Below are 12774 nucleotides of genomic sequence, written 5' to 3' on the forward strand. Positions count from 1 at the left end.
AGATTGTGAATCGTAAACATCAGCTGACGAAAGTAAATGATTCTTTAGCGAAACACGGCTCACTATACTCCTACAGAGATTGTTGATATGATGTTAATTTAAGGTGAATGCCATAACAATTATGCTGCAGCTGCGCAATTTTATGCAGATTGTTTCCCAAACAGATGACATCCAAGTGAAAACATTATTCGAAATTGCACTCAATGAGCTCAAAATGGATGCATGCACTGTCCACCTCGTCATCGCGAATACCCTCACCGTTCTTCCCCAATTTTACTTTTTTCTCAATTTCAGCGCCATCTGTCAATGGTTTAAAAAAAATGTTTCACCAAAACTTGATTACTATTTTATGGAGAATCCAAATCTGCAATAAAAAATGGGTGTTTCCATTCAAGATTTAAAAAGCTATAAAAGTAATATGAACCACAAAACTGACTTCATAACTGAATCCATGTGCCCTTGGTGGCACAAATGGAAGGGCTGGAGTAGGGTGGGAGGGGGCCATGTAGCAGCCGAGAAGGTCTGCGTGGTCATTACATCAGATAGCAGTATTGTCATTGAGACTACATATGCACTTACGCAGAATTTCAACGAAATTGGACAAGTGGAAGTGGTACACAGCAGAGTTTTAAGGTGTGACCTAAGCAAATGGACTGTAGGCTAGGGTTATTTGAGCCCTCAGTGTTATCTTCAGCCCAAAAAGGATAAACGTTGCAGCCTGTTTTCATGGAGAACTGTTGTGAGTGTTAGAATTATGATTTTCCATAGGCAGACACAGTGTCTTTAGTACAGACAGATTTATTAGTTCATATACTGGTACCCAGATGCTTCGATTTGTCTTGTTTGTCACAAACAACTCGTCAACTTTCATCTACACCGGCACCATCAAAGGATACAGACCGATGGGAAATGATTTTGTTCAAGTTTCGACCTTTTACAACTTTATCTATAATAATTTTAATGTTTTTAAAATGCAAATCATATATGTTCTTTCAAAAGCTTTCCAACACAAAGTGCAAAAGTGGGCTACTTGGGCCCAATGTTTCTGTCAATTGATTTGGGCTCAACCGGTCCTGAATGACACTTATAACCTTTAAATGTAATATTACTGAGGGCACAAGTAACCCACACAATACATTCATTTGCAAAATGTGGATGTAGATGTAAAAAGCTAGAGTGCTGTTTGTAAAAGGCAATTTATCCAAGAGTTTTCAAGTCATTTCCAACCAGAAGACCACAGTGCTTTAATTGAATGTGTCAAGTCCATCAACAAGATGTGGAAGTGACCAACACTGAAGGATATTTTTCTGTGCAAATGGGAAGACAGCACTGGAACTGTAAAATCTCCACAACTTATGAAGAAAGGTCTCTTTACAGCCACATTCAGGCACAACATATCAGGCCCGGTGATTTATGTTTTGTGAGAAGTCTCCTGCTTGTAAATATAATTCAAAATGATTCGTTAAATATTATTGACTTTATTAAATGCTGTCCAGTACAAAAAGTCACTTGCACAATACAAAGAACTGTGCTGTGCTTCGTGTGCGCGAAATAAACTTAGTTAACAACTCATCTAAACCTAGTTTATTGTTAATATTGCAACAAATATGTAAAATTATATGACACAGTTGATATTGCAACATAGTTGATCTTAAATAAGACATGAATGGATGTGAGAAAGAATAACCATACTTTTCAAAAATTTTGCAAAAACAGACATAATGTCTTATGGGATAACAGCAATCAAGACGGATTTTAAGTAACAATAACCATATTCATTAGGACAGGATGGTCCAGGGACTGTAATAAGCAAGTCAACACAGGGTACAAAGCCTATTATTATTCCTCTTGTTCATACATATTTTTTAAGGACTTTGCTACTTCCATCAAATTCTTTTTCTGCTCATTTTGCCTCTTCAAAAGCTGAAAAAGTACATCACTATCATTTAGGAGTCGTTTTTCATCAAAATCATTTTTATAAAATTTTACAATTTTATCAACACCATTAAATTGTATAAGAGTAAATTTTTCCAACACTTTAAAATATTGCAGAATCATTGCTGAATGTGTTCTTGGGTGATGCAATCAACAGGTTGAAAACTTCAAAATATGATTTTCTGAGAAATTCTTGGAAGTGTCCTAAATGTGATCCATTCTTTATTACTCGACTGAGATGTTTTGCATTTCTGTGCTGAAGCAGTAGTTTATTTCTGTCCAGATCAGGATCGACAACAGCTCGATCTCTTTTATGTTAAATTTCCTCAAATTTAAAATCACAAGAAACACTTAAACATCAGTGACTGCTTCTGCTTTGTTCTGAAATGCTTCTGGTTGTAGCCAATCTGACAATTCACTTTATCTACATTTAATATTTATTCAAACATGTGATATGCATACTTTTTTCTTTTTCTTGCTTCAGTAATGCAAGGTTTGATATGCAAATGGGACATCAATGACAATTGTAGAGGTTTTAACAGCCCTTCCTTGTCTGTAAGATAGTCATGTTGCTCTTATTAATTTGTACATTTGGGTTTGCATGCGGCATGGAGTATTTGCAGTTCCACTGAAGAATTTACTGTTATCCAGAGGTGAAAAGATTCCCAGAGATACACTTACCTACACTTATGAGAGTTGAACACAAGTTTATGGCTGTCGACACAGGGACTGTGCATTTGAATGGCAATGTTGAGCATACCAAGTTCAACATGCTGCTGAACGTTCAGAAACGATGCAGCTTGTGCGCGCAGTGCGTGTGTCTGAACATGGTATCTGCGATTGTAGTGCACTCAGTGTCTGGTTAACGTATCGTAACTCTATTTACAGTATGGAAGGGCATAAAATTCCTACGTCTGCTCTATTAAAACATACATTTCCTCCCTTGTCTGTAAGCTAGCCATGTTGTTCTGCCTGTAGGCAACATCAGTAGTAACTTCAAGACCTATGAACATCTCATAATGCAGAAAGGAAAGTTCCACATACAGTCAGAAGACATCAGCTTACAAAAATTTCATTGCAAATAGTGTCATACAAATTTACAATAGTCTTCAACATAAGACAAAAATTATTTCATGATGCTCACTTTTTAGAAAACCCTAAGGTCATTCTTATTTGATCACTGTTTCTTTGCAATTGCAGAATCTTCCCAACATGTGTAATGCAAGACTAAACACAAAAGTCGGAAAATCTTACTGTAAGTAGAGCATAACTCTTGTAGATAAAGCGAACAGTACACAGACACTCCTGAGAAAGAGCACACTTATATTTATATAACATCAAATATTATACAAGGTTGACCATCTGAAGTTTCGGATGAGATTATCTCGAAAACTATATGTTGGGCAAAAATAGTGGGTAAGACAGGTTCATAAGCTCAAAGGGGGACATCAAATGATACTACATGTGACTCCCAGCTCCCGCCCCTTTGGGTGAGTTGGAGGGCAACTTTTAAATCTTAACTGGAAACCCCCATTTTTTATTGCAGATTCAGATTCTCCATAAAAAAAGTAATCAAGTTTTGTCTGAACCAGTTTTTTAAACCACCGATATACCACGCTGAAATTGAGAAAAATTAAAGTTGAGGAAGAACTCCGATTTATTTAGAATGATCTGAGAAGGGCGCATCAAATAAATACAAAATATGCACCAATTCTTTCATTACGCCAAATTAAGCTCTTTTTTTCCAAAAGGTATCCTACCTGCCACAGTTTTTGATGGAGGGAGGTCGAATGGTATTAAAATCTCATTAGGGATTCTTCACAATTACTTTACTCACCCGACTGTGGTGCTACCGTGGCCAGACTGCGAACTATGGCTCCATATAAAGGTCGGTGCAATGCGATCATACGCCACTTCACTTTCAGATTGTGAATCGTAAACATCAGCTGACGAAAGTAAATGATTCTTTAGCGAAACATGGCTCACTATACTCCTACAGAGATTGTTGATATGATGTTAATTTAAGGTGAATGCCATAACAATTATGCTGCAGCTGCGCAATTTTATGCAGATTGTTTCCCAAACAGATGACATCCAAGTGAAAACATTATTCGAAATTGCACTCAATGAGCTCAAAATGGATGCATGCACTGTCCACCTCGTCATCGCGAATACCCTCACCGTTCTTCCCCAATTTTACTTTTTTCTCAATTTCAGCGCCATCTGTCAATGGTTTAAAAAAATGTTTCAGACAAAACTTGATTACTTTTTTATGGAGAATCCAAATCTGCAATAAAAAATGGGTGTTTCCATTCAAGATTTAAAAGTTGCCCCCCCCCCCCCCCCCTCCCCCACCAAGTGGTCGGGGGCTGGAGGTCACGTGTAGTATCATTTGATGTCCCCCCTTTGAGCTTACAAACTTGTCTTACCCACTATTTTTACCCGATGTATAGTTTTCTAGATAATTTCATCCGAAAATCAGATGGACCACCCTGTAGAATATTCTTGTATTAAATTAATAAGGAAGTCTCAGGATGTATTAGAAAATGTCAAGGTGAGTAAAAAAAATCTGAATGTAGTGTGACACAAACATGCAACATTGCAGATTAATTCAGAACTTTGCATTTCTATTCATTACACTGCACTGAACTTCTCTAACAGATGACCTGGCGTTGTATGTTACTATGTTTTTTAAAAGCTTTAGTTGCACATACAGTATTTACTGACATTACATTATACCAAATCATACCAAGAAAAATGTATTTTTGATGGGTCTTCAATGCGCCTTTGCCTTGAAACTTTCATAACATGCAAGTTACAATTCAAAAATTATTTAACCGCCAATATGACATTCCCTGACATTTTATCACATCAACAAATGACAGGTTCTTGAGAGATAAATTTTCCAGTACTTTCTAAAGGCATATATTCATGAGATGTAATTTATAAAACTAACCCAATCAAGTATGGGCTTAAACTGAAAGCCAATATAGTGTCTCCAGACTCTGCACTGAAAAAGAGAAGACATGCTTGTACTATGGATGGCGTTCTCCCATCTCTTTGGTCTATGTTCAAATATATGTTCAGAATATCTGCCAAGCTCTACATGTTTGGAAAGGCCTTTCAAAGTGTTTTTTCCATGCTATGATGTCAGAAACTCGGCATACTCAATGCTGACACTCGAATGCACGGCCCATGTGTGATGGTCCTTAAGCCCCGGTATTCCACTCTCAGTGATTGCTTGGACCACTTCTGTGCTGTGCAACATATCCAATTAGTGTGCTGATTTTGACTTTTGAGTTATTGTCGTATTGATCAACTCAAAGATGTGACTGTGAGCAAGCAACATTGATACCTTCAACATTTTTGTTGCTCAGAAAAGCAAGGCACCATTGAAAAAGTTTATTTTATACTCTGACAAAATTTCACATGTACATAAATTTGTCAGTTCTTATAAATTCAAGTTTATATGTTCCATACGATTCATCAAAGATTCAGGAGTGGTTAAGGTGAACATTTGTTTTGCTTATTTCTAAACTTTTCAATCGCTCTGCGGCTTTACCCATGTAGAACCGCATTATTTCTTTTAACATACTAAATTGTACTTAATTTTATGCACGTGTAGTGTATTCATTGTTATTTCTTATTTCTATCACGAGTGTGTGTTGCTACAGCTCACGTAACCAGGATAGTGGAGCATCATATCAAAAGAAGAAAGTCAAGGATGAAACTATCAGGAAAACATGAAGAGGCTATAGTAAAGTTGACGAAAGTTCCTTCGCAGATGCCAAAACCTATGCAAGGGCCGTCAGGTGCGAGTTCTAGTGGTGCTCAGAACCAAGACGAATCTGAAGTAGTGCAAGTACCCACCACCGGTGACCCACTAGGGCCCATAACTGATGCTAGGAATTTGTCAGTTCCATATGCTTGCGATGAAAATGCTGAAACTGAGCCACCAGAACAAACTGTAACCACATCAACTTGGCCAGACTTTGTTGGAAATGGTATTGGAAAAATGGCCTAAAAATACAGATTCAAATGTGCAATTCCTATTAATATGGTGAGATCCCGAAGTCTTTCAGATCATTAATATGGACTTCGATGGAGGACCAGACACAGATGGACAAAAATTCATTATGCTGCAGATCCCACATTTGTCAAGAGCTGAACCCATCATCCTACTATACTTCGCAACAGCGTTGAAGGCCGCACGGCCGACGATGCACAGTAGACAGCTGCGCAGTTGGCCAATGAGCGGTCATTCGGTTTCTGTGTCTCGTGCTGTCTGAAGCTCCATCGTATTTCAGAGTTCTACCGTGTTTTACGTGCGAAAAAGTGCGGTTGGCCGATATCTGTTGTATATTGGATCTTCTCTTGAGTTTTGTCGTAATGGCTGAAACACCTAAACGTCAAGTGTTTCACAAACAGGCAAGAGACCTTATTTTTAGAGTGTACTCTTTCTTCAAGCGTGGGGCAGTTTCAGCGAGCCAATCTGCGAGGTTGCCAAGGTGCAGGAATGCACTGCAGCGGCCTGTGGTGATATTTGTGTACAAACTGTCAGGCGAGATATACAGGAGGTGAAGCTGTCAGAGCAGGCAGTTGGCAATGTGGTGTTTCGAACTCCAGGGAAGAAACATAGCGTTCCAAAGAGGGTAACAGGAATCGACGTCTTCAATCAAAATGTGTTACTTCGCAAGGTTTTCGAATTTTATGAAAGAGGCGAGTTCCCCATAGCAGCGAAATTGTACACTGTTATGCACGAAGCTACTGGGTTTGATGGAAGTGCAAGATCAATGCAAAGAATGTTGAAGAACATTGGATTTAAATATGTAAAGTCCAATTATTTTACTTCGTTTTTTTCTTTAAATTAAACGCCCTTTCATGCTACAATCTGTTTTATTAATCCAGACGCGTTTAGAATTTTATTTTAAGGCATTATCGGTGGATATCATTTGATGTAGTACACTGTAGCTATTATATGCCATCATGTAGATTTGAAAACAGTTATATACGCCGTTATTTTTGCATAAATAAATTATTACTTATGATTATATGCAAAAATAAGGGCGTGAACTGTTCTTAAATCTACAATGACAGCATGTAGCTACAGTGTACTATTTCAGATGATATCCACTGATAATGCCTTAAAATAAAATTCTAAACGTGTCTGGATTAATAAAACAGATTGCAGCTAGAAAAGGCATTTACTTCAAAAAATGATTATTTATATACTAGCTGCGGATAATGGCCATTCAAACAAATTTGCTTATTTTACTTCTCTCTCTATTCTGTCTGCGATATAAAGTAGATTAAAATGCTGTTAGTCCTGGGGACGGGGTTGGTATTTTAGATTTGATTCTTTCGTCTTTTTATTTATAAAGCAAGAGGAACGTAAGGTGTAATCTTTCTGTAAGGTGCAATTTTTATGAAATCCATTCTGCAGTGAGAGAATATGTAACACTATTTCGTAATGTAGTTATGACTGGGAAAGGTTGAATAGACATTCTATTCTGTTATGTGTATGTCGCAGCTATTACGTACGTTTAATGAATTTATCACGGAACAGGGAGTAGAGTACCATGAACCTGACTGTAGCGAGACAGATCAAACATCGGCTAAAGCAGCTGTCTGTAGGATAGCTGCCGTCAATTCGCCCAGCGCCGAGTTGACAACGCAGCACTATTTGGAAACTGCGCGTTGCGGCGCGGCGACAGGCCATTAACGCTGTCGCGGACTATAGATGTAAACGATTACTGAACATCTCATAATTTTGATGAAGACCTACAACAATCAGATGAGTTCATTTTTCAGTTTTACACATTATTACGAACTTCCTTCTTGCTTAAAATTGGTGCACACAATTGGTGATAGGATTCATAAAAATGCCCAGGCGAAAAGTTGATGCTTGTTTTTTTTAACAGGGGGAAGGTTTGTGACAGTGACAACAATGGAGTTCGCAGCTGGTATGGACTGACCTGGCACCTATCATCGAGAAGACCAGGGAAAGCTGTCTACGGTGGTACAGACAAATACTTTAAAGTGTATAAAATTGTAGTATTAAAGATAACTGCATCGACTAAAACAAAGAAATATCAGCACAGCATAGTAGACGAGTCGGTAATTAGTGAAAAGATATTTGTAGATTAATATGTGCAGTTTTAAGGTACTATTTATTGTAATAGTGTATGTGAAATGTAACCAATATGACGTGTGACATATTAAGAGAAGCCAGGGTCCTTGCTGAAGAAAGTTCGAGTCTGTGAGCTACACTCCTGGTTAAGGGAAGATTAATTACAGTAGCGTACCTCAAATGGAATCAACCCCATAGTCTACTGTGTGAAGTATTGCAGATTATTCCCCGATTTTAAAAATTTACTAATATAAACATAGCGTGAAGGTTGGAAACTCCAGGCACCAAGATACGGGTCGTTGGGTGCAATCTGTCGTGCCCGTGTGCAGTCGCATCATATGAAGTCCGACGATTTATCATGTTGGGTTATCACTAGTAATATTATCATTAATCGAGGGGAGCGAAGCGACCATCCACAATCCCAATTTGATTTTACAAAGAATTTTTTATGGTATTTGTTATGGACAATCCACAGTGACGGGTAGCCGAAAGGCACGCGTTTAAGCTCACGCAGGCTGGCGTGAGGTCTGGAACAGTTAAAGGAGTTGAGTCTAGTACATAAAGTACGAAGCTTCTGGAATACTTAACTTTAATCCATAATTGGTGAACATCGGTCTGACGGTAAATGCATCACAAGATAAATAGCAATTGATAATGGCGCCTTGCTAGGTCGTAGCAAATGACGTAGCTGAAGGCTATGCTAACTATCGTCTCGGCAAATGAGAGCGTAATTTGTCAGTGAACCATCGATAGCAAAGTCGGCTGTACAACTGGGTCGAGTGCTAGGGAGTCTCTCTAGACTAGACCTGCCGTGTGGCAGCGCTCGGTCTGCAATCACTGACAGTGGCGACACGTGGGTCCAACGTATACTAACGGACCGCGGCCGATTTAAAGACTAGCACCTAGCAAGTGTGGTGTCTGGCGGTGACACCACAGTATTCACCCCTTACCTAGCTCACATTTATACCGAATCTCTTGGCCAGTGCAAAAACCCGAGCAGTTAAAAAAGAAAGCACAGGTGACTCCTGTACGTAAGACAGGTAAAAGAACTGCTTTGCGAAATTACAGACCAATATCCTTAACACTGGTTTTCTGCAGAATTCCTCAAGATATTTTCACGTTGAATACAATAAATTTTCTTAAGATAGAAAAGTTTCTGTCCAGTAATTGACGCAGATTTAGAAATGATTAGGTATGTGAAAATCACCTTGCTCTAGTCTCACATGATATCCGGTGACCCATAGACGAAGAGAAACAGGTAGATTCCATATTTCTAGATTCCCGATAACCTTCTGACCCATTACCTCACATCAGAGTGCTAACAAAGGTACGAGCATACAGAATAGGTTCCCAGATATGTGAGTGGCTGAAAGACTTCTTAAGTAATAGAAGCCAGTACATTGTCCTCGACAGCGAATGTTCTCACAAGACAAAGGTACTTTCAGGAGTATCCCAGGCAAGGGCAATAGGACTGCTATTACACTCTATGCATGTAAAGATGTAGCAGACAGGGTGGGCAGTGCCTTGCGGTTGTTTGGTGATGCTGTGGTGTATGGAAGGTGTCGAAGTTGAGTTACTGTAGGAATATACAAGATTTAGACAAAGTTTCTAGTTGGTGTGATGAATAGCAGCTAGCTCTAAATGTGGAAAAATGTACGTTAATGTGGATGAGTAGGAAAAACAATTCCATAATGTTTGGATACAGCATTAGTGGTGTCCTGCTTGACACAGTCACGTGGTTTAAATACCTTGGTGTAACGTTGTAAAGCGATACGAAATGCAACGAGTGTGTAAGGATTGTGGTAGGAGAGGCAAATTGTCAACTCTGGTTTGCTGGGAGAATTCTAGGAAAGTGTGGTTCAGGTTTAAGGAGACTGCATATAGGACGATGGCGTGACCTATTCTTGAGTGCTGCTCGAGTGTTTGGGATCTGTATCAAATCAGATTAAAGGAAGACATCAAAACAATTCAGAGATGGGCTGCTAGATTCATGACTGGTAGGTTCGAACAATTGGATGGGAATCCATGGAGGTAAGGTGATGTTCTTTTGAGGAGCACTACTGAGAAAATTTAGAAAACCGGAACTTGAAGCTGGCTGCAAAACGATTCTGCTGCCACCAATGCACATCTTGCATAAGGACCACAAGTATAAGAGAAATTAGGGCTCATACAGAGGCATATAGGAAGTCATTTTTCCCTCACTCTATTTCCAACTGAAACAGGAAAGGAAATGACTGGTAATGGTACAAGGTACCTTCTGCCACACTGCCACACACTGTACAATGGCTTGCTCAGTACAAAGATGACAGCTTCATTCATGGTGCGAGCACACATATGTTCAAACACAATGGCTCCTTTCTGCCATTTTATTACATCTCCTGGTCGACCCTACTCACTTTGGTGCCTCTGACGACTGACTGTCACACGCACATCATTTCCCTGCCATGACTTACGCTGGTAGTGCAGTATGCTGTTTTCATGGGGTGAATAATATTGTCCAATGAGGTTATTTTTGTGATGGAAAGAAACACTGTACATCAATGTAGAAACTACTTTCTACCCACGTAATGACTGAGCCAACTAAAGGTCACCCCGTCCCTTCTCCCCCTTAAGAGAGCTTCATATGTCTTACAAATAATGCTTATCTTACCTTGGAGTGTCCACTGTTGTGTCTCCTGATTCGGATTCCTGGAACAGTTTTATAGCAGAATTAGGTAAAATGGAGCTGTAAAACAAGCAAATTACAATGGCCAGTCAGAAAATAACGCCTCCTATTTTTTTCCATCCTTTATTTAAATTGGTAATGAATTAAACACAAATTTGGCGCTCTTTCACAAAACTACTTCTACAGCCCTCTCCAGTAACAGCACACTAAATTAACAGGTGGCACCACTGCATATGTTTAGAAAATGGCCAACATAGACGTGCACACTAGGTCGGTGCATAAGTTCATAACATTTTTGTTTTGCAGGTCAGTATTGCAGTTGTTATGGGTTTATTTATCGATTATAATTTTTTATTTGTACTTCGCTGTTGCTATCTGAGTTTACATGTTGTCATTTAGAAACAGTGAGTGAAGGTGACGATGCAAGAAAATCGAGTGCCACGTGGAGAAATCAGAATGTTTCTGACATATTATTCTGTTTGAGTTCAATACAGAATGACAGCATTAGAGGCAGCCAGAAACGTTTGCGCCGTGAATGGGGAGAATGCTACTGGACAGAGCATGGCAAGAAAATGGTCCCCCACAATAAGGATTATCATTTTAACATTTGTGACTCTCCATGGTCAGGGAGACCTCCAGGGTTTGACGAAGGTCATTTAAACGCATTAATCCACATCAGTATGGTGACACTGACCATTCCCACCCTGTGTCATTACTGGTGATGAGAAATGGTGTCTTTATGCTAACACAAGGAAAAAGAAAGGAATGGTTGAGTCCAGAGAACACAGCTACTTCCCATTCTAAGATCTACATGCATCCACAAAAGATAATGCTATACAGGGCTATTACGAATGATTGAAGCGATTTCATAAATTCACTGTAGCTCCATTCATTGACATATGGTCACGACACACTACAGATACATAGAAAAACTCATAAAGTTTTGTTCGGCTGAAGCCGCACTTCAGGTTTCTGCCGCCAGAGCGCTCGAGAGCGCAGTGAGACAAAATGGCGACAGGAGCCGAGAAAGCGTATGTCGTGCTTGAAATGCACTCACATCAGTCAGTCATAACAGTGCAACGACGCTTCAGGACGAAGTTCAACAAAGATCCACCAACTGCTAACTCCATTCGGCTATGGTATGCGCAGTTTAAAGCTTCTGGATGCCTCTGTAAGGGGAAATCGACGGGTCGGCCTGCAGTGAGCGAAGAAACGGTTGAACGCGTGCGGGCAAGTTTCACGCGTAGCCCGCGGAAGTCGACAAATAAAGCGAGCAGGGAGCTAAACGTACCACAGCCGACGGTTTGGAAAATCTTACGGAAAAGGCTAAAGCAGAAGCCTTACCGTTTACAATTGCTACAAGCCCTGACACCCGATGACAAAGTCAAACGCTTTGAATTTTTGGCGCGGTTGCAACAGCTCGTGGAAGAGGATGCGTTCAGTGCGAAACTTGTTTTCAGTGATGAAGCAACATTTTTTCTTAATGGTGAAGTGAACAGACACAATGTGCCAATCTGGGCGGTAGAGAATCCTCACGCATTCGTGCAGCAAATTCGCAATTCACCAAAAGTTAACGTGTTTTGTGCAATCTCACAGTTTAAAGTTTACGGCCCCTTTTTCTTCTGTGAAAAAAACGTTACAGGACACGTGTATCTGGACATGCTGGAAAATTGGCTCATGCCACAACTGGAGACCGACAGCGCCGACTTCATCTTCAAACAGGATGGTGCTCCACCGCACTTCCATCATGATGTTCGGCATTTCTTAAACAGGAGATTGGAAAACAGATGGATCAGTTGTGGTGGAGATCACGATCAGCAATTCGTGTCATGGCCTCCACGCTCTCCCGACTTAACCCCATGCGATTTCTTTCTGTGGGGTTATGTGACAGATTCAGTGCTTAAACCTCCTCTACCAAGAAACATGCCAGAACTGCGAGCTCGCATCAACGATGCTTTCGAACTCATTGATGGGGACATGCTGCGCCGAGTGTGGGAGGAACTTGATTATCGGCTTGATGTCTGCCGAATCACTAAAGGGGCAC

General features: G+C 39.9%; 1 protein-coding gene across 6 annotated transcripts in view; it reads right to left on the reverse strand.

Moving 5' to 3' along the window:
- LOC126426901 (zinc finger protein 239-like) overlaps window positions 1–12774 on the reverse strand; it is an 87866-nt gene that overhangs the window by 10155 nt on the left and 64937 nt on the right. For 5 of the 6 annotated variants that reach the window (XM_050089002.1, XM_050089001.1, XM_050089000.1 and 2 more), the window contains one exon: window positions 10716–10753. The exons of the other annotated variant lie outside the window; for it this stretch is intronic. In XM_050089002.1, coding sequence (XP_049944959.1) covers window positions 10716–10753 — 38 coding nt within the window. The remainder of the gene's footprint in view (window positions 1–10715; window positions 10754–12774) is intronic. 6 annotated transcript variants of the gene reach the window in all.

The sequence above is a fragment of the Schistocerca serialis genome, chromosome 11 (assembly GCF_023864345.2).
Source record: "Schistocerca serialis cubense isolate TAMUIC-IGC-003099 chromosome 11, iqSchSeri2.2, whole genome shotgun sequence".
Classification (NCBI taxonomy): Eukaryota; Metazoa; Arthropoda; class Insecta; order Orthoptera; family Acrididae; genus Schistocerca; species Schistocerca serialis.